Here is a 27,845-nt window from a genome sequence, read left to right as displayed (position 1 = left end):
GTACTGCAAAATTAATATCCTTGCAGTCATCTTTGATTTTGTCTTTGTCCTTAAGCATCAGAAGCTTGACCTGATTCTATCTCCAACTAAGAGCTCAAAGCTTTTTCTCCTATCTCCGCTGCCAGCCCCGCGTTGAGCCCTCAATTACTTCTTATCCAAAAGTTTTCCAAGTGAGCACCTCTGTATCAGTATTTTCCCTCTCCAACCCATTTCCTATCTACCCCATAGATCAGGGGCCAACTTTTCTTCTCTTACTATCTCCAGGCCGGGTCAATCCTGTTCTCTCAACACACATTTACTCAGTTTGAATGCATTAGAACTACTGTTTCTTTCTGTTTGTAAATAAAAACAGATCATGCCAGAAGATGCTACTTTGCTTTGCTCAGACTCCACAGCCTTCCCCACCCTCAGTCCCTCTCCCTCCAGCCTGGTCATCTTTAGGACAGGGGGACATGCATTCTTCAACTGACAGGAACAGAAGACCCAGAAGAAAGAAGGATCAAGGAAGCTTTTGATAGCCTAACTTCCACCCAAAGCTATCCCGCCGCCCCCCCTCCACACCCCCCCCCCCCCCCCCCCCCGGCCACCACCACCACCTTACTTCCTGTAACTTAGTCTATTTTTTCCCCCACTTTTCCCAATTTTTCATTATTCCATCAACAATGGTGTTGGTGGCTGGGTTACTGATAGCCACAAATCCACCCATTCAACAAATTGACCTGGGTGTCCACCATATTCGGATTGGGAAGCAGGACGCCAAGGCCTTGTTCTAGGGATCTTGGAGAAGGGTGCGTTAAAGCTCTACGCTTCGATTATGTTATATGCATTTGTCAGCTCTCCCACTGTCTTGAGAGCAATTCTCCAGCTCAACTCACTTCTTGCCTTCCAGAAACCTGACGTTGGGGCTCGGAACGCGTTCCCGGAGCTCCCGGCAGTTCATTTGGGGAGCTGAGCTTGAATTACGCAACTTTAACAGCAAACTCCCTCTATCCACCCACCAGTGGGTGTGTTCTTGGCAAAGCTGCCAAGAGAAGGAACACCAGACTTTTACCTGCGGCTCCGGGCTCCCTCTCTGTACTTTGAGCCTTGAAGAAAAAGAGAAAAGAATCCCTGTACTTAGCGCCCTGAAGAAAAAAAAAAGAAGAATCCCGCTAGTCAAGGTTTCTCCTTGAACTTCACGCATAAAGATGACCTTGAATCTCCTGCGTAAAGGCAGCCTTGGGTTCCCGCACCCCCACAGAAAGATAGCCTTACCTGGCGCAGTGGGACGGGGAGTGGCCGAGACACCCACCGCAGCCCGGCGTCCCGGCAGCACACCTGCCAGGTGGTGCGGGCGGGCGGGGCGGGCGGCGATCACGGGGCGGGTCTGGGAGCCTGCCCGCCCTGCCTCCCGGAGGACCCTGCTCCGGCAATCGGCACTGGGTACCGGGGACTATGGGGAAGCTGGTGGTGCTGACCCTGCTGGGAGTCGGCCTGGCCCTGGTCGGGGAGAGGTTTGTGGCGTTCAGGTGAGTTGAGTCCTCAGGTGATGTAGGTCAGGGCTGCCCGGTGCCGGCTTCCTAGCAGGTAGGAATAGGAATGGACCGTTTTGGGGACCTCACTCCGCAATGCCACCCAGCAAACTGATGTGGAAAGTGAGCGACGTACTTGCTTTTCCTAAGATATCAGGTCAGGAATGCCCCCATTTATTTTCTGAAAGTCCTCCTCCCAAGCCCTCCTTCCAAGTCGCTCTCAGCATTGGGGTAGTGAAGACCTAGGGGGTGGGTAGGGGCTGAGGGGAGGGGGTGAAGGGGGGGAGAAGGGAGGATAATGGGAGATATCTCAATGGGAGGTATCTGTAATACTATCAAGAATAAAAATACATTAAGAAAAAATAAAAATACATAAAAACTCCGCGGGAAGCGCTGGATTTGAGAGAAGGGACAGACTACCAGATGGATGTTTGAGGCAGACTCTGACATGGCCCAGGGCCTGTTTCACGTTGAGGAAGGCTGGGTTGCTGAACTCATCCCAGATTAAGAGCTATTCAGACAGGAGGGGAAGGAGCTGAAATTTGCATATGTTAACTGGCATTTTGTAGGTATCTGACCTTTTGAAGTGGAAGATCTAGTGGTGATAGAAATATCTCAGGAAGAGTCAGTACTGGGCTCGGAAGAAGAAATGTTAGGTGCTGCTACACATTTCTGAGCAGACCTAAAAGCTCCGTTTGTCTTCAGTTGTCTTAGGGGAGCTTTTATTTATTTCTCTAAGTAGAAGCTGGAATCTCTTGAGGAGGCTGATGTCGTTTGGTAATACTTTCTAGTTAAGCTTGAGTATGTTCATTGTAACATTGCTCCCAGCGCACCTGAGTGAGAGACTCATAAAAACAATTATTATTATAAAGTATATCTAAGGTGTATTTTTAAAAAGTAGCAGTAAGATAAGTCTGTGTGTAGAGTCTTCCTGAATACTGTTTAATACAAATTTAAACTTATCCCTGGTATTTAAAAGAAAGTTTCACTGTGGAAACAAGAAAACTGTATTGAAAAATAATATGGCCAGTTGTTTAGATTTTGGTCAGTTGGATAAGTTGCAAAGTAAGTCAGCATAAAAATTTTTAAATAATAAAGTTAAAGCAAAGGCTACAAGGTTTAGTTATTAGGGGGGTTTGAATGTGGGGAAATCAGTTTGAGAGGGGGAGGTGGGTTAAAAGGCAAAGACATAGTGGATTAAGGGGAGTCAAAGCGCAGACTTATAGTGGACAATGCTTTATCAAATTAAATAATACAACTTGTACATTTAAATTAATAATACTGTGCAGTTACCCATACTATTAAATATTATCATTTATTTGGGCAGCAAAGTGTTGTCCCTGTATAATTGCATTTTAGTCTTTCAATAATTGGGTGAGGTTAACTGACATAGGCATATTACCCACATAATGTCCATGTTATGTAAATAAATTTAAATAAAAGAACTTGCCTACTTACTTGTTATATTACCCATAAATGATGAAAGAGAGTTCATGAATATAAAGGTAATTAAAAACCATGTTTAGACATCAATTTTGGAAGTGGCACATTGACCTCCAATGTTTTTAACTTCCACAGAGAGAGGATTAATGCATTTCGAGACTTGGAGCCAGTAGAACCTCCTAACTGCCACCTCATTGAGGGAATTGGTATGTATGTTACAGTACCAAGAAGGCAGCACAGTTTCTTGGTCACCTTCCACTTGAATGAGGCTGCCAACTGATTTAACCTCCTGCTACTCCTTAGACCAGTGATGGTGAACCTTTTGAGCTCGGCGTGTCAGCATTTTGAAAAACCCTAACTTAACTCTGGTGCCGTGTCACATATAGAAATTTTTTGATATGTGCAACCATAGTAAAACAAAGACTTATATTTTTGATATTTATTTTATATATTTAAATGCCATTTAACAAAGAAAAATCAACCAAAAAAATGAGTTCGTGTGTCACCTCTGACACGCGTGTCATAGGTTCACCATCACTGCCTTAGACCTTCCACTTTACCCAACCTACTTCATCCCATCTTTTCAAGGGGTCTCCTCAATGTCAAAACCAGCAGCTCTTTCTCAGTTCTCTTTCTTACTGATGTCTCTCTATCATTTGAAGAATGTCATTGACCCATATTTTGCCAAACTCTCCTCCTGACCCTTCTGTGATATTTCATTCCCCTCCCTGTCTTCTTTTGTTGCCCATCTTACTTATCTTTTTTCTTCTTCACTCTCCTTGATATTTCTGGCTTCATTGTCACTTCCTTCAAAATGTACCTGCAAGTACCAAGAAAAATATCCCTTAACCCTTATCCTGAAGTACCTCGCAACCTACTGAGATGTCTTTAACCTCAGAGGGAAGGCATGGGAGGGTGGTGGGAAGAAATCAGCCAATGAACTTGTATGCATATATGCATCACGCATGGACATAAAGAATGGGGTGGTGAGGGCCTAGGGGGGTTGAGGGTGGGGTGAAAATGGGCTGGAAGAGGTTAATGGGGGGAAAAGGAGGACCTATGTAGTACTTTCAACAATAAAGATTAAATAATAAATAAATAAATAAATAAATAAATAAATAAATAAAGTACTTGAAAATCCATAGCTGGATCCCAAACCTCTCAAATGACAGGCCTTCTTTTCCACTCTGAAATCAACTTGATTCTACTTCACACTTCTGGCATTTTCTCCCTTGAACCCCCACCCACAACCAGCCCCTTCTAGATAACACTTCCACCCTTAGTCCTGCCTGCATGACACCCCCATTCTCAAAGAGACTCAGTTCACAATCCAGGAAGCATGGCTTTCCTTTGTGCCTCATTGTTCACCTGACACAGGCTTGCAGCAGTGTCTTCCCACACTGGGCTCATCTCACCTGCTAGTGACTGCTGAGACTGCTTATTTGGGCCCCGAGCCTCCAATTTCCCAACACTTCCACTCGAAAAAATAGTTCAGTTAGATTCTGTTCACTGTTCTGGGAATGAGTGTTTTTCACTCTCTCACCTTTGCTCATGCAATTCCCTTCGCTGATTTCTTCATCTCTGCTTACTGAAGTCAGCTGCAAATTTCCCTCCTACCTCTAAGTTCTCACAGCACTCTGAAAGTCTGGGGCACTTATGACACCTATCACATGCTTTGTTTTATAACTAGCAGTGTTTTCTCTTTCTCTCAATATCAGATTGCAAACTCCCTAGGGTCAAGGACTTCGCCTTATTTATCAATATGTGACAGGATGACAGCATAGTTTATTGTGATAGTAGTTTGTAACATAGATATACAAAATCAGAAAGAATACTGATTTTTAATTGGGTTTTCTCCCCCCTCCCCCCGCCCCCCTCAATTTCTACAAAAAGTTGTCTGGCCCTTGTGTTTCCTGGTCTTAAAGGAGGTTTGTGCTGCCGGCTAGAAAGCAGAAAGAGCTGGAGACCAACTCCTTCCTGATTTTCGTTTTCAAACTCTGAGCTCCTGCAAGGGATTCTGATAGAGAAGGAATGAGAATATGTGGGGTTTTTAAATAACAGGGACCCTTCCCCCCTGCCTGGCAGTATCCTGGGGAAGAAGCAAGACCTGGGAAGGAATGGCAACAAGGCATCTTTAAGAGGCTGGATTATTTTTACTGTGTCTCCCAGCCTCAACCAAAGTCAGGTGCCCATGTAAGTCATGGAAGTGGCAGAATTGTCTAAATCAGCGATTTTTAACCAGTGTGCCACAAGAATTTTTAAAACATACAATACTTGACTATTTAGTCAGGGTCACTGACCTCTTTTCCCTTAGATTGTCAAATGAAAAAATGACAAGAGTCAACACAACAATAGCTGTCCAGTATGAATGAATCAAAATGATACCTACTTTTGTTGTTAGAATGATAAAAATTTAATATATGTTTGGGTGTGCCACAGAATTTTAGTAATTAGTTTATATGTGCCAGGAGATGAAAATGGTTGAAAATCACTGGATTAGCCCTAGCTGGATTGGCTCAGTGGCTAGAGTGTTGGAACTGCAGATTGAGCAGTCCGTGGGTTTGATTCCAGTCAAGGGCACATGCCGGGTTGTGGGCTTAATCCCCAGTAGGGGGCATGCAGGAGGCATCCAATCAATGATTCTCTCTCATCATTGATATTTCTATCCCTCTTTCCCTCTCTCTTCCTCTCTGAAATCAATAAAACTATATTTAAAAAAAGAAAAGTAGATCTACACTCAGATTATGTAATTCAAACAGATTTGAGAAGTTGAAACTACAGCTAATGTTGTAAGACATAAATCAACATACTGATTATCCAAATATTTTGAAGAGAATGATTTAAAGGAAGTTGGCTGAGATAGAAGGGAAAAAAATGCCTTATTACTCCATAGCAGATTCCATTTGTTTTTTTAGCTGGCTGTCAGAACCGTTGTTCCAAAAATGTGACACAATTATAGGATTATAGGATTAATTGGTAGTCATGCTTTGGCATAACCCTTTCTAAGGGTGCCTTAGGGTATCCTCTTTCTACTTTGTGTGACCTCTCTGTAGTTTCTCCTCAGTAGCTTGAAAGTAGCCAGACTTCTTACATTTAGGTTCAGGGCTCCCAAGATTGATGGAGGGAGGGAGGAAGGGGGGGGGGGGGGAGAGAGAGAGAGAGAGAGAGAGAGAGAGAGAGAGAGAGAGAGGGAGAGAGAACACTAGCAAAAGCTATGGCTGTGACTTTAAACTTGTATGTCAGTTCTGTAGCATCACTTCCACTTCATTCTATTTGTCAAAGCAGTTACAAAGGTCTGCCCAGGTTCAAGGGAACAGAATATAGACTTTACCTCTTAATGGGAGAGTATGAACATCACATTTTTAAAAAGAGCATGTGGACTTAATACATATTGATTCTACCATATTTGTAACATACATTTCGCCACACTAGATAACCAATGCCTTCACTCTCAGTCCTGCCTGCTTAGACCATATCACCTGTGGTTCTATCTCTCTACTAGGAGACATGCAAGCCCCTTTTTCATCCTGGTCTCAGTCATAAGTTACTGATTATATGCTTTTTCCCAAAGAAAAACACTCAGGGCCAGCTCTCAATGGAAAGAGATCTGACCAAACCCTTTACATTCATTTACATTTAATAGTCCATCTTAAGACATATTGCCTTTGTAAAAGAGAGAAATTACTTAAAAATTTCCCATATGATTAGATAATAGTAGAATTTTTAAGCCTCAACAAGTTGGAAGAAGAGAAATGCTTGGGAGAGAGGCCTTTAAGAGACCTTCAAAATGATGACTTTCCAAATGTTATCACTTGGTCTCTAGATCAAGTTTTCTATGGGGAGTAAAGCTGAATCTCCCAGCTAGATGTCATTATTTAAAGAGTAAATCTAGGATATCAATTTATTTTATAGTTATTTGTTTTTTCTACTGAGATGGAATTCTAAGAAAAAAATTGGAGTCTGACTCAGGTTTCATTATAGAGTAGCCTGCCTGTGGGATTCTTGAAAGTTAATATAGTTTCCCAAGTAAATAGTTGCAAAAAGTCAATGGAGTTTCCAAAAGAAATTTAAAGTTTTGACTGTGAGATTTATCTTTTAAGCTTTCAAACACGCATCTTTCTGATCCTCTACTTCTTTTGCAGAAAATGGCTCTGAAGATATTGATATACTTCCCAGTGGGCTGGCTTTTATCTCCAGTGTGAGTATCTCCATACCCCTCGGATATAACTGTATAGACAGCACATTAATGTTGCTGACTAAAGCTGACAGATGGACCCCTACACACTCATCCCACCTGCGGGTAAACCAGTCAACTAAAAAAGCCAAAACAGGATTCTGGAGAGCTAATCAGGACACCACAGGAATGCTCAGGCCTGCTCCCTGTGGGCAGTTTCATACTCAATGGGGACTCAATAAATGTGTAATGATTTTCGTTCAATTCCTAAACTAATCTCCAGATCTGTCCCTCAGCTTCTACTAGTCACCTTCTCAGTAACTACTATTCCTCTCACCATGCTTGCCTGTGTTTGGAGCTCAGTAAATGTTTGTAGATTGAATGTTGACCATGTTACTCGATTCAAAACTTTAAACACTTTCTGTCATAGGTTCCTTATTATTCTTTCCAGCACTTTATGGAGAAGTAGAGAAAAGCCTGCATTTTATTCCCGTTACCTTTCACAGTTTGGGATGATCAGGAAACTGTAAGGAACTGAAGATATTGAAAATTGTCATAAATTTGTTAAATCAGTTGCAATTTGAAATGAGATGGAATATGTTGAAAGGGATTTACTGCCTACATTTTTAATGTAAATTCTGATTTCTGGAATTGCAAGTCCTAATGTTCCATTTTAGCCAAGAAAATACTACCAAATAAAATGAAGTTTTAGATCTATATCATTTTGGCCAAAAAAGGTGGGCACATATAATAATCATTCCTGGTCTAACTTTCTAAATTCTTAAATATGCGCCGTATCATTAAGGTCTCATTTTTATTTTAAACTACTTCTGGTGGTGGTATTATGGGGGTGGGCAAGTGGGAGGGATTTTATTTCTTTAGGTTTCTTTCAAAACCAAAGATAAAACAAAGCTGTCTAGAAAATCTTTTTCTTTGTTGACTTAAATTTTCTATTGCCCATTTAGATTTTCAATGTTATGCCAAATAGATCTTTTGAAATGATGCTTGTATAGCTAGGAGATTTCTTTGCAGTTAGGAAATAATATTTGTAGTTCTTACAGTATACCTTTTTCTATTTTCATTGGAACTGAACGTACTGAATTGCTGCTATATAGAAAATAGAGATTTTCATCACAAATAATGCCATGAGAAATATTAACCTGAAAGTTTTAAATAATGGAGGTCTTTTTGTAAACTAACAAACAACTCATCCTTATAGGCTAAGGAGGATGTTTGTTGCTTATTTTTAATCTTTATGGCTGTAATAAAGATTAGTCAACTCCTTGTTCTTATTTTTTCCTGTCCCCCTTCCTTGCCATCCTAGAACATGTTTGGAAGCTGCTGATTTCAAGGGTAATTCTGTGCGGTAGATGTTTTTAGTCTACCTGCTTCCTTACCTTGGTCCTTGGCATGCTTCTCTTTGCCCGCAAGGTTACTCTACCTCTTTACACATGTCATTAACTTTTAGTTCTTTGTGAGGGTTCACTGTAGTGGCACCTCAGTTCCTGAGGAAACCCTTTCCTAACACTCTCCTGCTGAGTGAGATCCTCTTCTCTGGTGCTTTGGATTCCCTGTGCTTAGACCCTTACATTCAATACCACATCTGATGGGCTCGCTTGGTGCTGTCTCCCTAGATTTCAAGTTCCTCCAGGCCAGGACTTTGGAGTGTTCAAGACCATGCTCAGCACCTAACACCCTATCTGGCATACACAGGTGCTTGACTATTTACTGAATGCATGTGCTCATAAATGAGGCCAGTGGAGGATTTCAATGCCTGTCCACACATACCTGTAGTATGTTGGGGAAAATAAGATGCCTGCATCTCCAGGTGATTTTCACCATTTTCAGTGGTGAATGATATAAAAACAATTGCTTGTAGTCAATTGCCACAAATTCTTACCCAATTGCCTTAAACAGAAAACCGAGTGAATGAGAAGGCATTTTATCAGAGGTGTTTCATTCATCATGACACTTAATCTAGGCCAAGTTGTTTGCAATGCTTCACCCTTCATCTCTAGAACAGCAAGTCTTTGTACTAGTTGGCAATGCCCTCACATTCCCCAAGCTACCATGGTACTTGCCTGTGATGTTCTGCCCTGACCCGCCTTCCTGGGCAATATTCCCTATGCCAAACCTTTCTTTATGGTGTGGTAATGAGGCTGTATAATTAATAATCTGAATAATCTAGGAAATTGGCTTCCCTGGGCTTAATTTTCCCCAGGTAAAAAGGGGAGGATTATATGTTTCTGACATTTTTCTCCCTCAATGGTGCCATTATCTAAGCTACTGGACTTGGTGACCAATTGACTCTTTGGGAAAGAGTAGATTTAAAGACTGGATTTTATGGCCTAATATTGGGGAGAATAGTGATGCCTTCAAAGGAGAATAATAGATATGAATGAGAGGCAGGATTTGAGGAGAGAATGTTGATATTGGTTTTGACAATTTGATTATGGGCTGCCCTTAGGAAGAAGTTGGGAGTGCAAGCTAGAACTCCAGAGAGAGATTCTTGTTAAATGTGTAGATTTGAAAATCATTGGTATAGAAGAAATATCTGAAATCTTATGACTAAGATCTGCAAGGAAGGAGAATAGAACAAGAAGGAAAGAGGGATGGATGAGGACAGAAGGAGGAAGAGGCAAGAAGAGAAGCAGGACTTATATCAGCAAATTCTTCTCCTCCTTTGCCTCCTCCTCTTTTCCTCCTCCTCCTCCTCCTCCTTCTTCATCTTCTTCGACAAGAAACAAAGGGATATACAATAGTGTCAAATGACACAGAGATATAAGCAAGAGAAAGTAGAGGGGTTTTCACATGGGATATTTTAGAGGCCATTCATATGACCTTTATAGAGGCATTTCTATAAACTACAGAACACCGATTTCTGAAAGTTTGAACAAATCAAATCTGGTAACAAGATCAAGTGATGTTTTCAAGAAATTTGACAGTGACGAGAAGACAAAATAAATGCATGTTTGAAGAAGTAGTAAAGTTAGGGGTCCATTGGTTTCAAGGAATGAGAAATGAGCAATTTTTCAAGCAAAAGAAGGGGACATTGGTAAAATAAATAAATAAATAAATAAATAAGTGCTAAAGCAAGAGAGAGAGGATGTACTTTCTGAAGACAGGGCCTAGAGAACAAGAGATCAAATAAACAGGTGCTGGAGTTAACAGAAGAAGGCAGACTGGTGCAGCCACCATGGAAAACAGTATGGACAATTCTCAAAAAATAAAAAATGGAACTGCCATTTGATCCAGCGATCCCACTTCTGGGAATATATCCTAGGAATCCAGAAACACTAATCAGAAAGAATATATGCACCCCCATGTTCATAGCAGCATTATTTACAGTAGGTAAGACTTGAAAACAGCCTAAGTGCCCATCAGTAGATGAGTAGATAAAAAAGGTGTGCTACATTTACACAATGGAAGACACTCTTCTGTAAAAGAGAATGATTTCTTACCCTTTGTGACAGCATGGATGGACCTGGAAAGTATCGTGCTAAGTGAAATAAGCCAGTCAGAGAAAGACAAATATCATGTGATCTCACTTATATGTGGAATCTAATGAACAAAATAAACTGATGACAAAAATAGATCCATATGCATGGAACAGAATAACAGATCTCAGAGGGAAGGGAGGTGGAGAGGAGGGGAAGCAATTAATGATTGCTTAACCCATGGACACAAATAATTGTGCGGGAAAGGCCTGGGGTGGGGCAGGGGTTGGATGGAGGGGGGCAAAAAGGGGGAAAATGGGGACTTCTATAATACTCTCAACAATAGAAATAAATAAGTAAATACATACATACATACATACATACATAAATATAAAATGGAAGGCTGACCAAAACTGAGGTACAGAGGATTCATTAACTGAGCAAAGAGACATGCTTGAGTATGAGCTTTTGGTCGGTCCTCTGAGTTCCAGTCTGGGTCTTTCCCAGGAAGATGGATAGGAGAATCAAGAAATTCCACCTTACTTTCCTCTTTAATATCTTCCTTTCTTCTCCCCTGAAGTAGTTCCTTGCTTACATTCTATAGTTGCAGGAAGAAGAAAGGAGAACATCTTCAGACACTGGGTTAGTGCTCTCCTTTTAGAAGGAAAGTGGACATCACAGCACAGAACTGGTACATACGCATGTCTAAGAACCCTCTCTCCCAGGTGCCAGGTCCTGGTGACAGTTTCTGACATGCTGATAAAGAGTGTGCTATTGGCCCCCATACAGGTGTCTTGAACATCAAAGTTTTAGTGTCAGCAGTGAACATTTAAAACAAATGTGGCATGTTGCTGAAAAATTACCACGTAAGCAAACGGATGGCTTTTTATTTAGCTCCTGAAAATACCATACATAGAAAGACATTCTTAACCATCTGGAAATTATTTTGAGGAAATTAAAGTTCAACTCTGTCAAAGAGGAAGAAAAGAAGAGAATTGATAAAATTGAAGAATTATTGAGTCGGAAAGCAGGGAGTCAGAGGAAATTGATGTTGGATGGCATATTTGTTTGTGATTTTCCCACCAGAGATATAGGAGGTAAAATTACTCATTGAGAATAAAGAAGAAGATAAAGAAATAAATTTAGGATAAACATTTGGAGAAATGCAATAGATTGCCTATTAGAATGAACAAAAAGGCTGATAAACATCATTGGATATCTGATTAAAGTTGGGATGATAATTTTGTATCTAAGTTTTTTCTCCTGATTTAGACTAGCCCTGTAAGAGGTGGACCAGGGCAAAGGGAGTTGGTAGGGGATTTGATAAGTAGGCAGCAAAGGGTGTGGCTTCCTTAGGAACAAGTTGCTGATTGATGATAATAGATATGAGGTCTGGAAGATTGTAGCTCGGGCATGCTGCTCTTTCCTCCAGGTGTGGTGACTTAAGGAGAATGTAAGAGGGCAGAGCACCTTCTCTGATGTGCTTCAGGGTTGCCTGCAGTTGAGCCAGCTTTCCAGTAAGATTTAGGCATAGAAGGATTATTCTAAGAAAAGCTTGAAGATTAGATTCACTCCCCCAGGGTGAGGGCCAAGAATAGTGTTATTGTAAGTATGTGAGTGTGTGTGTGTGTGTGTGTGTGTGTTTATAAGAAAAGGAGGGGAAAAGGAGAGAGAGAAAGAGAGAGGGAGAGAGAGAGAGAGAGAGAGAGAGAGAGAAGTAGGAAAGAAAGAATTTAAATTGAGTATAAATGGAAAATGAGGGTACAAGAAAAGATACAGGGTTGTTAATATTAAGGTTGATATTATCGGAGTAATGGGGGAGGAATGTGGGGAGGAAGTTGCAACTTGTGTAGATTTGATACAATGACCAGGGATGCAGCAAAGGCCCCAATACATTCAGGATGCCTATGATTGGTTTATAAATACCTAGTCCTCCAATAAACAGGGACACTCTCCAAGAACTTTTTGCATTATTTAGAGAAAAAGATTCACATTCGAATTTTCAGACATATCTATAAGAACAAAATAGGTCAGAAATAGTCAATTCTTTGAGACTAGTTTCCCAACGTTAACTCTTGGCTAATTCTACTATGAAATGTAATGGATGTCAGGATGGAAGCAATACAATGACACTACACACCCCATCTCTCCACTTTGAGGAAGGTTAGTTATAGAATATCAGGACTGGATAGAGTCTTAGATATCACACATTTTAACGTCCTCATTTTCTAAAAGAGGAACCTTAGGCACAGACAGGCAAGGGACCCACACAAAGTAACACAGCCTCTCATCTCTTGCACGGTACTTTTTGTCTAAACGCTTTCTTTCTATATCAAAAACTGACTTTGGATTCTTCCCATTCCCAATGGTTTAGATGACATTGCTAATCCCTCAGATTAGATAATGGCAACAGCTGACAGGTAAAAATGTCCCAGAAATCTAAAAGAAGTTTAGAGTTTTTAACATCTTTGCTAGACTTTGAGCTTTTAATTTCCTTATGAAAACATTTTTTTGATATGTGTATATGTACATACTTATTTTCTGTTTTTTAAAGGGATTAAAATATCCTGGCATGCCAAGCTTTGCACCAGATGAGCCAGGACAAATCTTCATGATGGATCTGAATGAGCAGAACCCAAGGGCCCAGGCACTGACAATCAGTGATGGTTTTGACAAAACATCATTCAATCCACATGGGATCAGTACTTTCATTGACAAAGGTAAAGCTTGAATGCTTAAGAATAACGGGGAGAATGAGGGAAATGGCAAGGGAATTATATCTCAAAAAAGCTATTATAAAAACAAAACATACATATTAATACATTGTTTATGCTTTAAAACAATTTCAAATATTATTTTTTAGTTGTTGATTGTTCCTAATTCCAAATTAATTTAGTTTTTAAGTGGCTGTGGGCCCATATAACACATAGAAAATAAGAACAGTGAAACTTAATAGTAACTACATAAAGGGAAGACCAAATGGAAGTGTTGCAATTCAGAATGTTTGAAGAAATGGTGCTTTAATTCTTCCAAATACCTAATGGAATTACAATGTATTGTTAAGTATAAATTTGCTGGACTGATTTAATGATTCATAATTATTTCCATCCACTTATCCAATAAGTTTGGTCTGCACCAACAGACTTGTTCAAGTTTACATAAGTGGGTATCTTTAAAAAATGCTTGAATACTATTTTATGAAGTAGGTTAAATATTCCCCTGAAATCTTATGTAGGGGTGGGGGAAAGTAGGTTCACTGTTCCACTGTGACATTCTTTTGAGTTAATAAAGCTATTGAAATAATCATAACCTGCATGTCTTTTTCCATGCAAACAACTGTAAACCTTCTAAGATTTTCCAGCTGATTTAGACTAGCCCTGTAAGAGGTGGACCAGGGCAAAGGGAGTTGGTAGGGGATTTGATAAGGAGGCAGCAAGCAAAGGGTGTGGCTTCCTTAGGAACAAGTTGTTGATTGATGATAACAGATATGAGGTCTGGAAGATTGTAGCTCGGGCATGCTGCTCTTTCCTCCAGGTGTGGTGACTTAAGGAGAATGTAAGAGGGCAGAGCACCTTCTCTGATGTGCTTCAGTGTTGCCTGCAGGAGCGCCAGCTTTCCAGTAAGATTTAGGCATAGAAGGATTATTCTAAGAAAACCTTGAAGATTAGATTCACTCCCCCAGGGGTGAAGGGCCAAGAATAGTGTTATTGTAAGTATGTGAGTGTGTGTGTGTGTGTGTGTGTGTGTGTGTGTGTGTGTTGCCCACCCCTGTGTATCTGTTTATTTGCTTAGCAAGTCCTTCTTTAAAAGGTAATTATACCTAACCAGTCACATAACAATTTTGTATTGCTTGATAGTTTATAAAGCAGTTTCATGTAAATGTGATTTATTTAGTCCTCAAAATAAAACCATGTCCCAACCTGACACTTCTCCTCTCCCTGCGCCATTCAGTGAACTAGTTACAATGCTCTAATTTCCCTTTTATCCATCTCTCCAAGCTGTCCAGCTCTTCCCATCCTCACTGCCACCATCTCAGTCCAAGTGCCAAACATCTTTCCCATGACTGCACCTTCCCTCTAATGCTACCTCAATCCATTTCCATAATCAAGAGTTATTTTTACGTGAATCTAATCATGTCACTCTCTTCTTAAAATGCTCAATGTTGTTCCCATTACTCTGAAGATCAATCTCAAATCTTCAAAATAACCTGGGTTCCTAGGGGCTACTCCTACACATTCTAGCATCTGGGTGCTCCCTCCAGCCTCACCAGATACCACTCTCCCCCTGACTCTCCGGACCAGTCACATTGGATTTCTTTTAGTCCTATAAAATGCTACCTGCCTCAGGGCCTTTGCATCTGCAGTTCCCCATGCCTGGAATATCTTTCCACTACTTCTGGATTACTCATCCTCATCAGTCAGGCCTCAGCTTAAGTGTCACCTTCTTAGGGAAGCCTTCCCCAACCTGTTTCAGGGCATGAACCTTATTATATTTCTTCTCGATGTACTTCTTTTAGCACTCATCAGAATAACAACTAATGTTTTCTTATTAATGTTAAAAGGTACCAACCTTCTACCCCTCTCCCACTAGTCCTCTAATACAGCGGTTCTCAACCTGTGGGTCGAGACCCCTTTGGGGGGTCGAACAACCCTTTCACAGGGGTCGCCTAAGACCATGGGAAAACACATATATAATTACATATTGTTTCTGTGATTAATCACTATGCTTTAATTATGTTCAATTTGTAACAATGAAAATACATCCTGCATGTCAGATATTTACATTACGATTCATAACAGTAGCAAAATTACAGTTATGAAGTAGCAACGAAAATAATTTTACGGTTGGGGGTCACCACAACATGAGGAACTGTATTAAAGGGTCTCGGCATTAGGAAGGTTGAGAACCACTGCTCTATAGTGAGCGCCTTCTAATCTTTAGAGCCAAGCTTACCTGTCACTGTTCAAGTGGCTGCACTCTATGAAGAAGGCATCTCCTACTTACGTTTCTTTTATTTACTATTCATTTCCTCCCTGTTTTCCTATCTAGAATATAATCACCACAAAAGCATGTGTGACTTGTTCATTGCTGGATTCCCAGAGTCTAGAACAGGGGTGGGCAAACTTTTTGACTCGAGGGCCACAATGGGTTCTTAAACTGGACCGGAGGGCCGGAACAAAAGCATGGATAGAGTGTTTGTGTGAACTAATATAAATTCAAAGTAAACATCATTACATAAAAGGGTACGGTCTTTTTTTTTTTTTTTAGTTTTATTCATTTCAAACGGGCCAGATCCGGCCCGCGGGCCATAGTTTGCCCATGGCTGGTCTAGAACCATATCTGCTGCTCTAGAACATGTGTTAAATGAATAAATGAATGAACCCTATGGCACAGGCAGTTCAGATATTAATGCTCAATTTTATAGATGGAGAAATGAAGGTGAGAGAAATGCAGTGAAGTGTGGCTTCACTTTTGTCAAGAGTAAATGGGAGTTCCAGAACTGGAACCCCCGGGGGCCTTACTTCTAATCCTATGTTCTTTATTTGGGTAAAATTAGGGCTTCAGGCTCTACTTGAATAATACAAAGTCACCACTTTTTTTTGCCTGACACAAAACTAAACATGTTACTTCACTGGAGAAGTTGTAATGAGTAATCAGATTAACCTGGAGCTATTTTATTTCATGGGATAGTGTTGGAGGAGGAGATATTTTTATTTTTTGGCGGGGCGGGGGGGGGGGGGGGGGGGGAGGGGAGAGTGAGCCTTGATTTGAGGTGTTTGTTTTTTCTTCCCCTCAAATGGGACCAGTTTAAAGTTGACAGATTAACCCTTAGGCATTTAATCAGGATTTCAGAAGCTCAGTATATTATGATTGGCATCTTATTTTATTAGTCACCTCCCTTAATTATGCATTTAATTCATAAGGCCAAGACATCACATATATATTGGAATGGAATGAGAAGACAAAGAACATTATTCTCACCAAGCATTGCTTTATGGAAGGAGGGTCCCAGTGGAGGCCTAAAGAAGGGTAGGCCCAGGGCAGCACACATATTGTTCATGCTGTGTTTGGCAGGAGTGTCTGGCTGAAGAGCCACGTGAGGACTAAAATACAACTCAGTTCTTCTTGCCAAGCCCCTGGCCCTGGACCAGAGCTGGGTCAGACCAAATGAAAGACTCATCTGTGAGGGAGCCCCTTTTCTTAATTTGGGTCAAGGTATCAGTGTGTTTCAGGGGCCATCTCAGGGCCCGGGTTTGCTCCATTATAGGCTTGGGAACCCCATTAAGGGAGGGAATAGAGGAGAGTCCAGTAGGAGGATGGGGGCAGGCCTTTTAAAAATCCAGAGCTCATCTGACCTGGAGCTCCTGGGAAGTCAGGAAACAGTACTTTGAGAAGTCGGTTTACTACCCTCAATCCTGTTCACAGCCGTTCACAGTCCAATATGAAAGCAGATAGTTGAACATTCTTGAGGCAATACCCACAACTGTCTACTCTGTTTCCTCTTGCGTTCATATTTACATTCCATGTCCACCAGGCTCACTAAATATTGTTATTGCAACCTCAGGTGGTTGACTTGCATCAGAAGTTCATTCTCTAGCTGGGAAGTATTGCTAGTTTAAGATATTCACACAGCCCTGGCATTTTTGGAACGTGTGTTGCAATGTAGGAAATATTCACTGAAAAGAATTCTCAGCAAGGCTTTGTTTGCTTGCTTCCACTTCTCCTGTTGAAGAGCCATCTGAGGAAACCATATCCATGACCATGCACCACTGTAGTTCTGTGCCTTCCTGTTAGAAAGGGGAATGCAGGTGAGGATGAAGAGACATCAGGGTTTGGCTCTGCCATTTGGTGATGGTAAAATTGCGGACAAATCATTCCCCTTCTGAGTCTCAATTTCTTCAATAAAATAGTGATACCGGCACTTGTCTGACTTGCCTATCAAGTGGACTGTGGGAATCCAATGCAAGATGTCTGAGAAAAACTCTTGGATGTGACCAAGTTGTACACCAAGTCTAATAAAAGTTGCAATAGAAGTAAACTTATGGGAAATTATGCCTTTTCCCACTTAGACCATACCGTGTACCTTTATGTTGTGAATCATCCCCACATGAAGTCTACTGTGGAGATATTTAAATTTGAGAAACAACAACGTTCTCTGGTTCACCTGAAAACTATAGAACACGAACTTCTCCAAAGGTATGGATTTAAAGCATTTTGCACTTCTATTTATTTTTGCACCTCTGCTGTGTGCTTTGTTTTCTTGGGTTCAGCAGGCTTCCTCAAGCTATTGTTCTGTAGCATTGTTTTCTGAAGCTTTCTAAAGGTTCCCATGGTGACACTGCCCAGCATCTCACCAGAAATTGCTGTATTAGTATTGAATATCTTTATATTTCCCAACTTCTTGAAAGCATTTTAATCCTATGAAAGTGCTCAATTAGATTCCCAGCTCTAATTCCACAACAATGCAATACTAACTATGGGGCTCTCTTTAAACACCTACACCCATTTCTAGTTATCCTGGTAGGCTGTGTCTGAGAGCCGTACCCACTAGGTGTTACAACCAACCTCAAGATGGGCTATTTCTTTGTTCAATGAGAGCTTTAAAATGGAATTTGAAAAAAAAGCCAGTGGGCACATATAAAAATCACATTTATCAAGCTTTGATGATGTGCCAGGCGTTGTACGAAAATACTTAATTTAATTCTCACAACAGCCTTCAGTAACAGGCAGGAGTAAGCTGACACTTAGTGTTTTAGATGAAAAAATTGCTCATGTTACATAATTTGTAAGTGGCAGAACCAGAGTGTAAACCTAGATCTGTCTGAATTCAAAGCTGTGCTCTCAATGACAATGCTAAACATCTTTCTTATTGTGTTGCAAAACAATAGTATGTTTTTTAGTGGATAGGTTGCCTATTTCAAGGCTGTAACAAACAATGAAAAATTTGTCTTATAAAATGGACTCAACACTGAAACAGTAGAGATTAATCTTTTCATGAGACAGAAGAATGGGAAAATAAATGGAAGTTCACCTTCTTGTCTTTGTTCTCTTTCTCAACATCATGTATAGACTTCTCCCATAGAATCTGGGAGCAATAAAAGCAAAGGGCAAAAAAAGTGAGATTAGTTGAACTCCTTTCTCTTTTTTTAAAAAAATATGTTTTTATTGATTTCAGAGAGGAAGGGAGAGAGAATCATTGGCTGACTGCCTCCTGCACACCCCACACTGAAGATCAAGCCCACAACATGTGCCCTGACCAGGAATTGAACTATAACTTCCTGGTTCATAGGTCAATGCTCAACCACTAAGCCATGGCAGCCGGGCTGAACTCCTCTCTTAACAAATTGTGCTGGGTTCTGAGGCACAGTGGGGACCAGAACTGCCGTGGAGTGACTGGAAACTGGACAAATCACTTAACCTGTGCTTCAATTTCCTGAGCAAAATGGTGGTTCTCTTATTGGTCTAACTCACCACACTGGTGATTGTGAGGCTTAGATGCAATAACATATGACGTCACAGGAAGAGTTCCTCAGAAATCATAGCCTGAGGGAAAACTCCATACATAAAGAATTGATTAAGGAGTACAATACCAGGATGCAGAAGTGAGAGAACAGATTGAGGCAGGGAAGAGGGAGTAATATGGGTTGAATTGTGTTCCCTCAAAAAGACATGTTGCAATGTTAACCCCAATATTTCAGAACATGACCTGATTTGGAAATAGGATAATTGGTAGATGTTATTAGTTAATGCCCTACATATTGGTGGGCCCTTGATCTAATATAACTGTTGTTCTTATAAGAAAACAGGCAGACACACAGGGAGAATGCTAGGTAAAGATGGAGTGTGAGATTGAAGTGATGGATCTACAAGCCAAGGATCGCCTGAGGCTACTAGAAGCCAAAAGAGACAAGGAAGGATTCTATCACAGAAACTTCAGGGGGAGCACGGCCCTGTCAACACCTTGATTTCAGACTTCTAGCCTCCAGAACTGCAAGACAATACATTTCTGTTGTTTTATGCCACCTCGTTTGTGGCACTTTGTTATGGCAGCATTTCTAGAAACTCATATGGGAGACAGTCTATAGCAAATACATTATCCTTCTCCCTTTCTTACCTGTCTAAGGTTAAGAAAGGGAGAAGAGCTTATCTACTAGCCTTATCTCCCATTAGTCAAAGGTTTACCTCAAGGGCTATTCATTAGGTACCTGCACAAGTCACGTCTGGTGATAGCTTGTGTTTTGTTGTCAACACAGAAGCCTGAAAGTGGGAGCAAGAGAGCCACACAGGCATGAGGTAAAGTACCATAAAGCCGTACTGTGGAAAGTCTGCGAGATCCCTTGAAGAGCTGGTTGAAGGAGTGCCAACTGGAACAGGGCAAGTGAGGCTCTAAGGAGGATCTAAAGAGAACTTTAAGAAGTGTCCTGATACCCACATTGACCAAGCATTTTAAGGGGTCGAACAACATGCTATTCTTGAGAGAATTCAATTTAACCTATGGGGTCAGGCAATACCTTTTAGAGGAAGGAATGCTTATGCTGAGACCTGAAAGATGACCTTGGAAAAGACATTAATACATCAAAACCTAAAAATATTTTCCTGATTCATCCAGTTTTCTTTCCCAATTTAATTTTAAAAGATTTAACCTTTTTTTTTTATATTTTCAAGTCACTGTCTTCTTTTTTACTTTTCCAAAATGAAAATGACTTATTTTTTTTATCTTGTAAGAGTAAGACTTACTTCATTTAAAAAAAATGAAATGGTATTAAAGAACATAAATGGAAGGAATAGCACTACAATTTCACCTATTCAAAGAAAATATAAAGGTCAGGATGAATTGGGTTATGCTAAAATAGCAGAAAAGAAAAACCCTAACTTCTCCACAAAGTTTTCTTTTCTCACTCATGCTATGCCTCTAATGCAGGTGATATGGGGACTCAGTTTTATATTATCCTCATGTAGGACCTTTGGAGAACCACACTATGCATCATCAAGAAAGTTGCTGGTTACGATAGAAGAGTGGGAGAAGAAGCATGGTGGATCATGAACCAGCTCTTAAAGTCTTCCAACTAAAAGCGACACACTATCACTTCATTTCATTGGCCAAAGCTAGTCGCATGGCCATGCCTAACTTCAAGGACATTGGAGAAACCTAATTGCAGAAAGAGAAGAACCAGCACTATTGGCCAACTGCACTATGACCGCCACAGATAGCTATTATAAACATTTACAAGTCCAAAGATTTGGAGTTTGAGGCTTATTTGTATATTTATTGGGTTTTACTGACTTCTGCAAAAGCGAGGAATGAGAATAACAAATGGCTAAAAAAAAAATCAGGGCAATGAAAAATCATTTACTTTCTGTGGATTTTTAAAATTCATACTAGTTCATGCATACTTTTTCAAGTTGATCAACATATTGGTCTTTGTAGAGACTTGGTGATTTTGACAACAATCACTATTTTAAAACTCTCTCTCTCTCTCTCTCTCTCTCTCTCTCTCTCTCCCTCTCTCCACTTTAGTGTGAATGACATCGTGGCTCTCGGACCAGAACAGTTCTATGCCACCAGAGACCACTATTTTACCAGCCACTTCTTGTCACTATTAGAGATGTTCATAGATCTTCAGTGGACTTACGTTCTTTTCTATAGTCCAAGGGAGGTCAAAGTGGTAGCCGGAGGATTTAGTTCTGCCAATGGGATCACAGTCTCACCAGACAAAAAGTAAGTAAGCTCATTTATAATTTTTCTACCCTTTGACCTTGACACATTAGTGGACTCCTTTCCTTAGGAGGTAGGTTACTTCCTACCTTAAATAGTCAAATATGAGTGGAGAGATCAGGTATGACCAGGCTTTATACTAAATGTGTGGTCTTAAGCAAACCAATTTGCATTCCTGCACTTTAGACTCCATCCCGCAATGACATGAGGCATTTGGACTCAAAGTCCTTGTCCCAATTTTCTTATGTGACCCTAGCACACTAACATGGAGAATAAAAGCATGATACCTCTGCCTCTTATGAGGCTGGAAGGCCTTTAACCACTTACACTAAGTTCCGTTACCCTGAAGTTCTTATTGGAGAGGGTGGCCCAACTTAGATTGGACATTAAATTGTATAAGTTTCAGACTTACTGATTCTCTGCAGCAGAATTTTCTATGAAAAAACATTTTTTTATGAAGCATGCAGTTTTATGGAAAACTCTTAAAGTGTTTTAAAATGGAAGGTGTTTCAAAAAGCAAAGTACTATGAGTATTGATAAACTAGTATAAATTTGAAATAATATATAGAGATGATCCCTGTGGAAAACAGCTCCAAATGTCTTCCTCCTTTTAAAAATGATGGTGATTGAGCTTCATGGTCATCTGATTCTTCTTGCCAAGGACTAGTTTTTCGAAGTGTCTTTTTGTCTTATAAGAGAACCCCTTACCTCCATTCAATTTAAAGGTCCACTTACCTCCATTCAGTTTAAAGACATTCAATTTAAAGATTCCCAAGTAATGAGATTGAGTCTATATGTCATCTAGAAACACCAATTTCATTACTTTACAGTCATATCTCATATTCAAAACTTATATAAAGCACTTCAAGAATATTAAAAATACCACTCCATTATCTTTTTTTATTTTTTATTTTTGCTGTGGTTTAAAATAGCAATGCAGTGGTACTTTGACTATTGTGAAATTTTCATACATCTTCTCCACAATAAAATTTAGTGCCATCTCTTAATACTACTTGCTTCAATGTAAATGTGATTTACTTCAAAGGTATATCTATGTAGCTGATGTAACAGCTAAGAACATTCATGTAATGAAAATTCACGATAACTGGGATTTAACTCGACTGAAGGTAAGAGTACCCTGGCTTGCCCACACAACATGGCCTCTTACATTAGCTCCCACGATTGACCAGGGAATGTGCTCCTTGAATGAAGAAAACAAGATTAATTAAAAAAAAAAGATGGTAAGAGTGTGTTCTTGCACCACTAATAACAAAGCCCATTAAAAATACTAATTTTAGCCCTGGATATTGCTGCTCAATAGTTAGAGTGTCAGCCCATGCACTGAACCATTGCAGATTCCATCTAGGTCAAGGACAGGTAATTGCATTGCAGGTTTGATCTCCACCCTAGTCAGGGCAAGTGTGGGAGGCAACCAATTGATGTGTCTCTCTCACAGTTTCCATTTCTCTTCCCTCCCTCCCTTCCACTTTCTCTAAAAATAAATAGAAAAAAATATCCTTAGGTGAGGATCAACAACAACAAAAAATTAATTTCAGGATCCAGAAGCTGGTGCGAGGGGGGAGGTGTAAGGAAGAAAGTCAAAACAACATCTTCACTATTTCCTCTTTGTTGAAAGGTAATACAGTTGGACACCTTAGTGGATAACTTAACTATCGATCCTGACACAGGAGATATTTTGGCAGGATGCCATCCTAATGCCATGAAGTTGCTGGTCTATAACCCTAAGGATCCTCCAGGGTCAGAAGTAAGTTCCTACATTTCTCTGAGCCCACAGGCAAGGCTGTACAACAATCTGTTGAGGCCACTTGGAAGAATTGACTGGGTCACATGTGATGTTCCAGAACAAATGTACATATGGAAAGAGTAAAGATTTTGTTAGAATGAAGAAATATAGCCCATTAACTTTTTCAGGTTACCAAGTTACCAATTTAACATCAGTGTTAGACAACGTGCCCCATCATAGCAAAGGCTATACTTGCCACTGGGAATAATTGGAAAAATATGAGCTTAATTATTCATAATGACCCAGATTGGTATTCATATTTCCAATCAGGATACAAGCTCAGAACAGGCCCTGAAGTTAGGCAAAGGGAAAGTCATATACGGAACCACCTTCTTTCACACTACCAAACATGAAGTTCAAATGAAAGGGTTTAAATGACTAGTCTCAAAACAAAATTAACTTTGCCACCCAGTTCTAATACTAGTATATAAATGATAGTTATTAAAGAATGTCTCATTTTAAAGATGGTATTTGTATTACTTAACATCTCTTCTGAAATAACAGTACATGCCATTGGATTTTCTATGACATTAAAAGCAATAGCATAATAATATATCATATTTTCTATAGCATTGAGATTAAGAATAAAGTAATCTTGAGTGAATTTAAATATAGATATAAATTCTTGGCAGATATAATCTGAGATATTTAGTCACAAAAATTTATTGAGCAATTATAATATGCCAGACTTTGTTTTCATACTTAGGATATACTAGTAAACAAAATATACAAAGATCCTTGCTCTTAGGGAGGGGGTACAGACAATAAACAATAAGCATAAGAAATAGTAAGTTATATAGTAATTTGAAGATGGGAAGTTCTATGGGGAAAAGTGTAATAAAGTAAAAAGGACTAAAATTACTGTGAATAGAGGGAAGGGCAAGTCCTACTATTAAATATAAAGATCAGAGTAGGCCTCATTGAGATGGTAAGGTTTGAAAGAAGATAAAATATTTGAATCTAGGTTTGGGGAGTTGGGAAATTGAGATTCAAACCCTAGCCTTGAAATTGGCCCAGGGGTAAATTAGAACATACAATTATTTCTGCTTCCAAAATTGTCGTCCTTCAGTGTTTTTTAAAAAAATAATTGTTTCTCTAATTAATATATTAGCCACAGCTTTTTTTTTTTTTTTAATATATTTTACTGATTTTTTACAGAGAGGAAGGGAGAGAGATAGAGAGTTAGAAACATCGATGAGAGAGAAACATTGACCAGCTGCCTCCTGCACATCTCCCACTGGGGATGTGCCCACAACCCAGGTACATGCCCTTGACCGGAAGTGAACCTGGGACCCTTGAGTCCGCAGGCCGACGCTCTATCCACTGAGCAAAACTGGTTTCGGCACCACAGCTTTTTTAAAAAATAGCAAGAAATGTAAAAAGAAACAAGAGTCCAGCCTGCCCTAGCTGATTTGCTCAGTGGATAGAGCATCAGCCTGAAGACCAAAGGGTCCCGAGTTCAATTCTGGTCAAGGGCATGTACCTCGGTTGCAGGCTCCTCTCCTGCCCAGGCCCTGATCAGGCGTGTGCAGGAGGCAACCAATTGATGTGTTTCTCTCACATCGATGTTTCTCTCTGTCTTTCCTTCTCTCTTCTACTCTCTCTAAAAATCAATGGAAAAATATCCTTGGGTGAGGATTGAAAAAAAAAAAAAAAAAAGTCCAGCCTGAACCTAAAGCCTGAAGGATTGGTACCGTAAATAGCATGCTACCCTTGCCTCAGATATGTGCCCCCAAAAGAGATAATAAAACTATTCTACAAATACCCAACAACATCTGCACTAAAAGAATGAAAATACAATCTATAAGATGATTTGATAATTGTTTAGGATCTTTTTCATGTCTCTATTTCCAAGTTTAATCATTTGTTTATTTTAAAGATTTTTTAATTTTTTTTATTGATTTTTGGAGAGAGAGAAAAGAAGGAGAGAGAGAGCAACATGCCTCCTGTACTGCATACCCCATATTGGGGATCAAGCCCACAACCCATGTGTGTGCTTGACCGGGAGTCGAACCAGCAACCTTTCAGTGCAATGGACCAAGCCCAACCAACTGAGCCACACCAGCCAGGGTTCATTTGTTTATTTTAGATAAGACTTCTTTCTTCACAGTCACTGACACCCTTTCCTTTTGGTTGAACCTAATATTTTCTACATGAATTCTAAACTTGAATATTTTCCTGTAAGAAATTTGAGAAGTTATAGGAGTTTCCTTAAGACAAAAAGCCAAAACTCAACTGAACTATTTTAATAAGAGATGTCAATATAAACTCATGACTCATGAACTTCGAATTGGTTTTTTCTTTAATTCCTATCATGTCCTGTTTGAGTGAACGTCACCCAGGCTATTTGGAAACCTGAGCACTTATATACTTACTGATTGGCAACCTAAAGTGTGGTAATTCTGGGTATCAATAACAGTATGAAGTAGTGATGTGTCAGATTGAATTCTTCAAAGTATGCATTCTGTATGCTTCCTAGCCACTTCTCCGATGCGAGGGATTCCAGCTGTGACAACTACCATCCTACTAGTTACCAGGTTGGGTTGGCTTGCTAACTGGATGTCCCTTTTTCATTTCTTCCTGTATTTCTATTGAGGGATATGGCTAATTGTCAGACTGCACAGATATCATTAGGACATTAATACTTTCACCATCAAAAGAAAAAAACAACAACGAAGATATACAAATTTTAGCTTATTGATTTGTGAGAAATATATTAGTCCTGGAGTATTTGGGAAGGAAAACATCACTGGCAGCTGTTTGCTCATATAGTGCACTAACAGTTAATCTCTTCTTGGCAGGTACTTCGCATCCAAGATGTTCTGTCTGAGAAGCCCAGGATAAGCACGGAGTATGCCAACTCGGGCTCTGTGCTTCAGGGCAGCTCTGTGGCTTTTGTGCACAACAGGAGACTTCTCATAGGCACCGTATTTCACAAAGCTCTGTACTGTGTGCTCTAGACTCCAGATGAGCCAAGAGTCTACATGTTTAGTAAAAGTAAAACCCTAATTCTAGGATGAGGGGAACTGCAAGTAAATCACAAACACCAACAAAAGTGTGTCTGGCTTTCCTTACGGATAGAATTAAAGAAGCAGAGAGATTCCATCATATTCACCAAGTTGCAAGTCAAGATAGTGACAGTCCAACAATGAGCCAAATCTCTCAACTGTTTTTGTCCAGTACTCCCAGTATTCTTTCCACCTATGACTCATTGGTCACTGTGTGTCAAAATCACTTCCTACAACTGTCATGTTCTGAGCCTGCTGCAATCCAGCCCAGGAGAAAATCTAATGTTCAAATATTTACAAGTCCCTTTCGCTTTCTCCAATTGCACTAGGCACACACTGCTTATCAAATGCCCAGCCCATGGATAAAAGCAAGAATTAGCATCATGAGACTCTCTCCAAAGACCTCCTCAAACTTGCATTCTTCCCAATACAGACACAGGAAATCAGGTTCTTGAAAATCTGACTGGGGAGGCCTCACTTAGTTGCAAGCAGAGCTGGTTTCTTCCTTTGTACTAGGTCTTTAATTGTAATAGTCTCCCCCTAATCCATGGTCTCACTTTCCATGGTTTCAGTTACTTGTGGTCAGTTACAATCCAAAAATATTAAAGGAATAATTCCAGAAATAAACAAAAGTTTAAAATTGTGTGCTATTCTGTGATGAAATCTTGAGCCATCCATTCCTGGCCACCCAGAACGTGAATCATCCTTTGTCCAGTGTCTCCATGCTGTATATGCTCCCTGCCCCTTCATCACTTAGTAAACCTCTGTGTTATCAGATTGACTGTCACATGGAATCACAGTGCCTGTGTTCAAGTAACCCTTATTTTACCTAACAATGGCCCCAAGGCCATTCACATAAGTTTTATCATAGAACTAGAGGCCCGGTGCACGAAATTTGTGCGTGGGGGGGAGGGGGGAAGCAGTTCCCTCAGCCCAGCCTGCACCCTCTCCAATCCAGGACCCATTGGGCAGGGGACTTGGGGGATCTGATTGCTGAGGGGCCAGTGTGGGCTTTCACAGGAAGGGCCTAGAAAAGTCACAAGGCACTGGGGTTCCTCTTCATGTAGACACTCCAATCTTTATGTGATTATCTTGAGCCTCTTTTCTCACTTGTCTTGGGCAGGACAGGGATTGCCCTCACAATAAATGCTGCATTTTGATGACTTACTGTCTTCCCTTCCCCAATCTTTCTGTTTAAATCATCAGAGATGTGGGTGTGAACACGAGGGTAATGATTAGGGGTGGTTGAGCTGAAAGGGGGAGGGAGGTGAAGAATAGAAAAGATAAGAACAAAAATCAATGTGGTAGACGCCACCAAGATGCCCCAAGGATTCTTACTTCCTGGTACTCATTCCCTTCTATATCTCCCTTCCACATCAAGTATGGCTGTCCTGTGTAAATAATAGAATACAGTAGAAACGATGTGTGATGTCTGAAGCTAGGTTACATTTAAAAACTTGCCATTTCTATTTTGCTCACAAAAACTGTGCAACCTGTGATATATGTTTCCTCAATTCTAATCTAACCACCTATTTGATGTCATTTTTAGAATCCCACTTCTAAGTTCAAATCCTATATTTTTAAGGTCACACTAAGCTACTGTAACAAAGTGACCCCAAATAAAGTGGCATAAAGAATATAGAATATTGCTTCCACTGATATTCTATTAATACAAGCATAGTCATATGGCTATACCTAATTAGAAGGGAGGCTGGGAAATTTAGTTTATCTGAGTAGCCTTGTGCCCAGAA

General features: G+C 40.2%; 2 protein-coding genes across 2 annotated transcripts in view; one reads left to right on the top strand and one right to left on the bottom strand.

Moving 5' to 3' along the window:
* Positions 1-1,049: 1,049 nt before the first annotated feature.
* Positions 1,050-26,734, top strand: PON3 (paraoxonase 3). Its single transcript, XM_070424302.1, has 9 exons — positions 1,050-1,508; positions 3,090-3,160; positions 7,097-7,152; positions 13,120-13,285; positions 17,636-17,762; positions 21,085-21,285; positions 22,328-22,409; positions 22,919-23,047; positions 25,888-26,734. The coding sequence occupies exons 1-9, from the start codon at positions 1,435-1,437 to the stop codon at positions 26,044-26,046; spliced, it is 1,065 nt and encodes a 354-aa protein (XP_070280403.1). The 5' UTR covers positions 1,050-1,434; the 3' UTR covers positions 26,047-26,734.
* Positions 3,465-27,845, bottom strand: part of PPP1R9A (protein phosphatase 1 regulatory subunit 9A) — a 295,498-nt gene continuing 271,117 nt past the window's right edge. The window contains exon 19 of the mRNA XM_070424296.1: positions 3,465-3,774. Within this exon, the coding sequence (XP_070280397.1) occupies positions 3,709-3,774 (66 nt within the window). The 3' untranslated portion in view covers positions 3,465-3,708. The remainder of the gene's footprint in view (positions 3,775-27,845) is intronic.

Source organism: Myotis yumanensis, unplaced genomic scaffold (assembly GCF_028538775.1).
Source record: "Myotis yumanensis isolate MYYU_CA2020_CCGP unplaced genomic scaffold, mMyoYum1.0.hap1 SCAF_9, whole genome shotgun sequence".
NCBI classification, from domain to species: domain Eukaryota; kingdom Metazoa; phylum Chordata; class Mammalia; order Chiroptera; family Vespertilionidae; genus Myotis; species Myotis yumanensis.
This window is presented reverse-complemented; position numbering and strand designations above follow the sequence as displayed.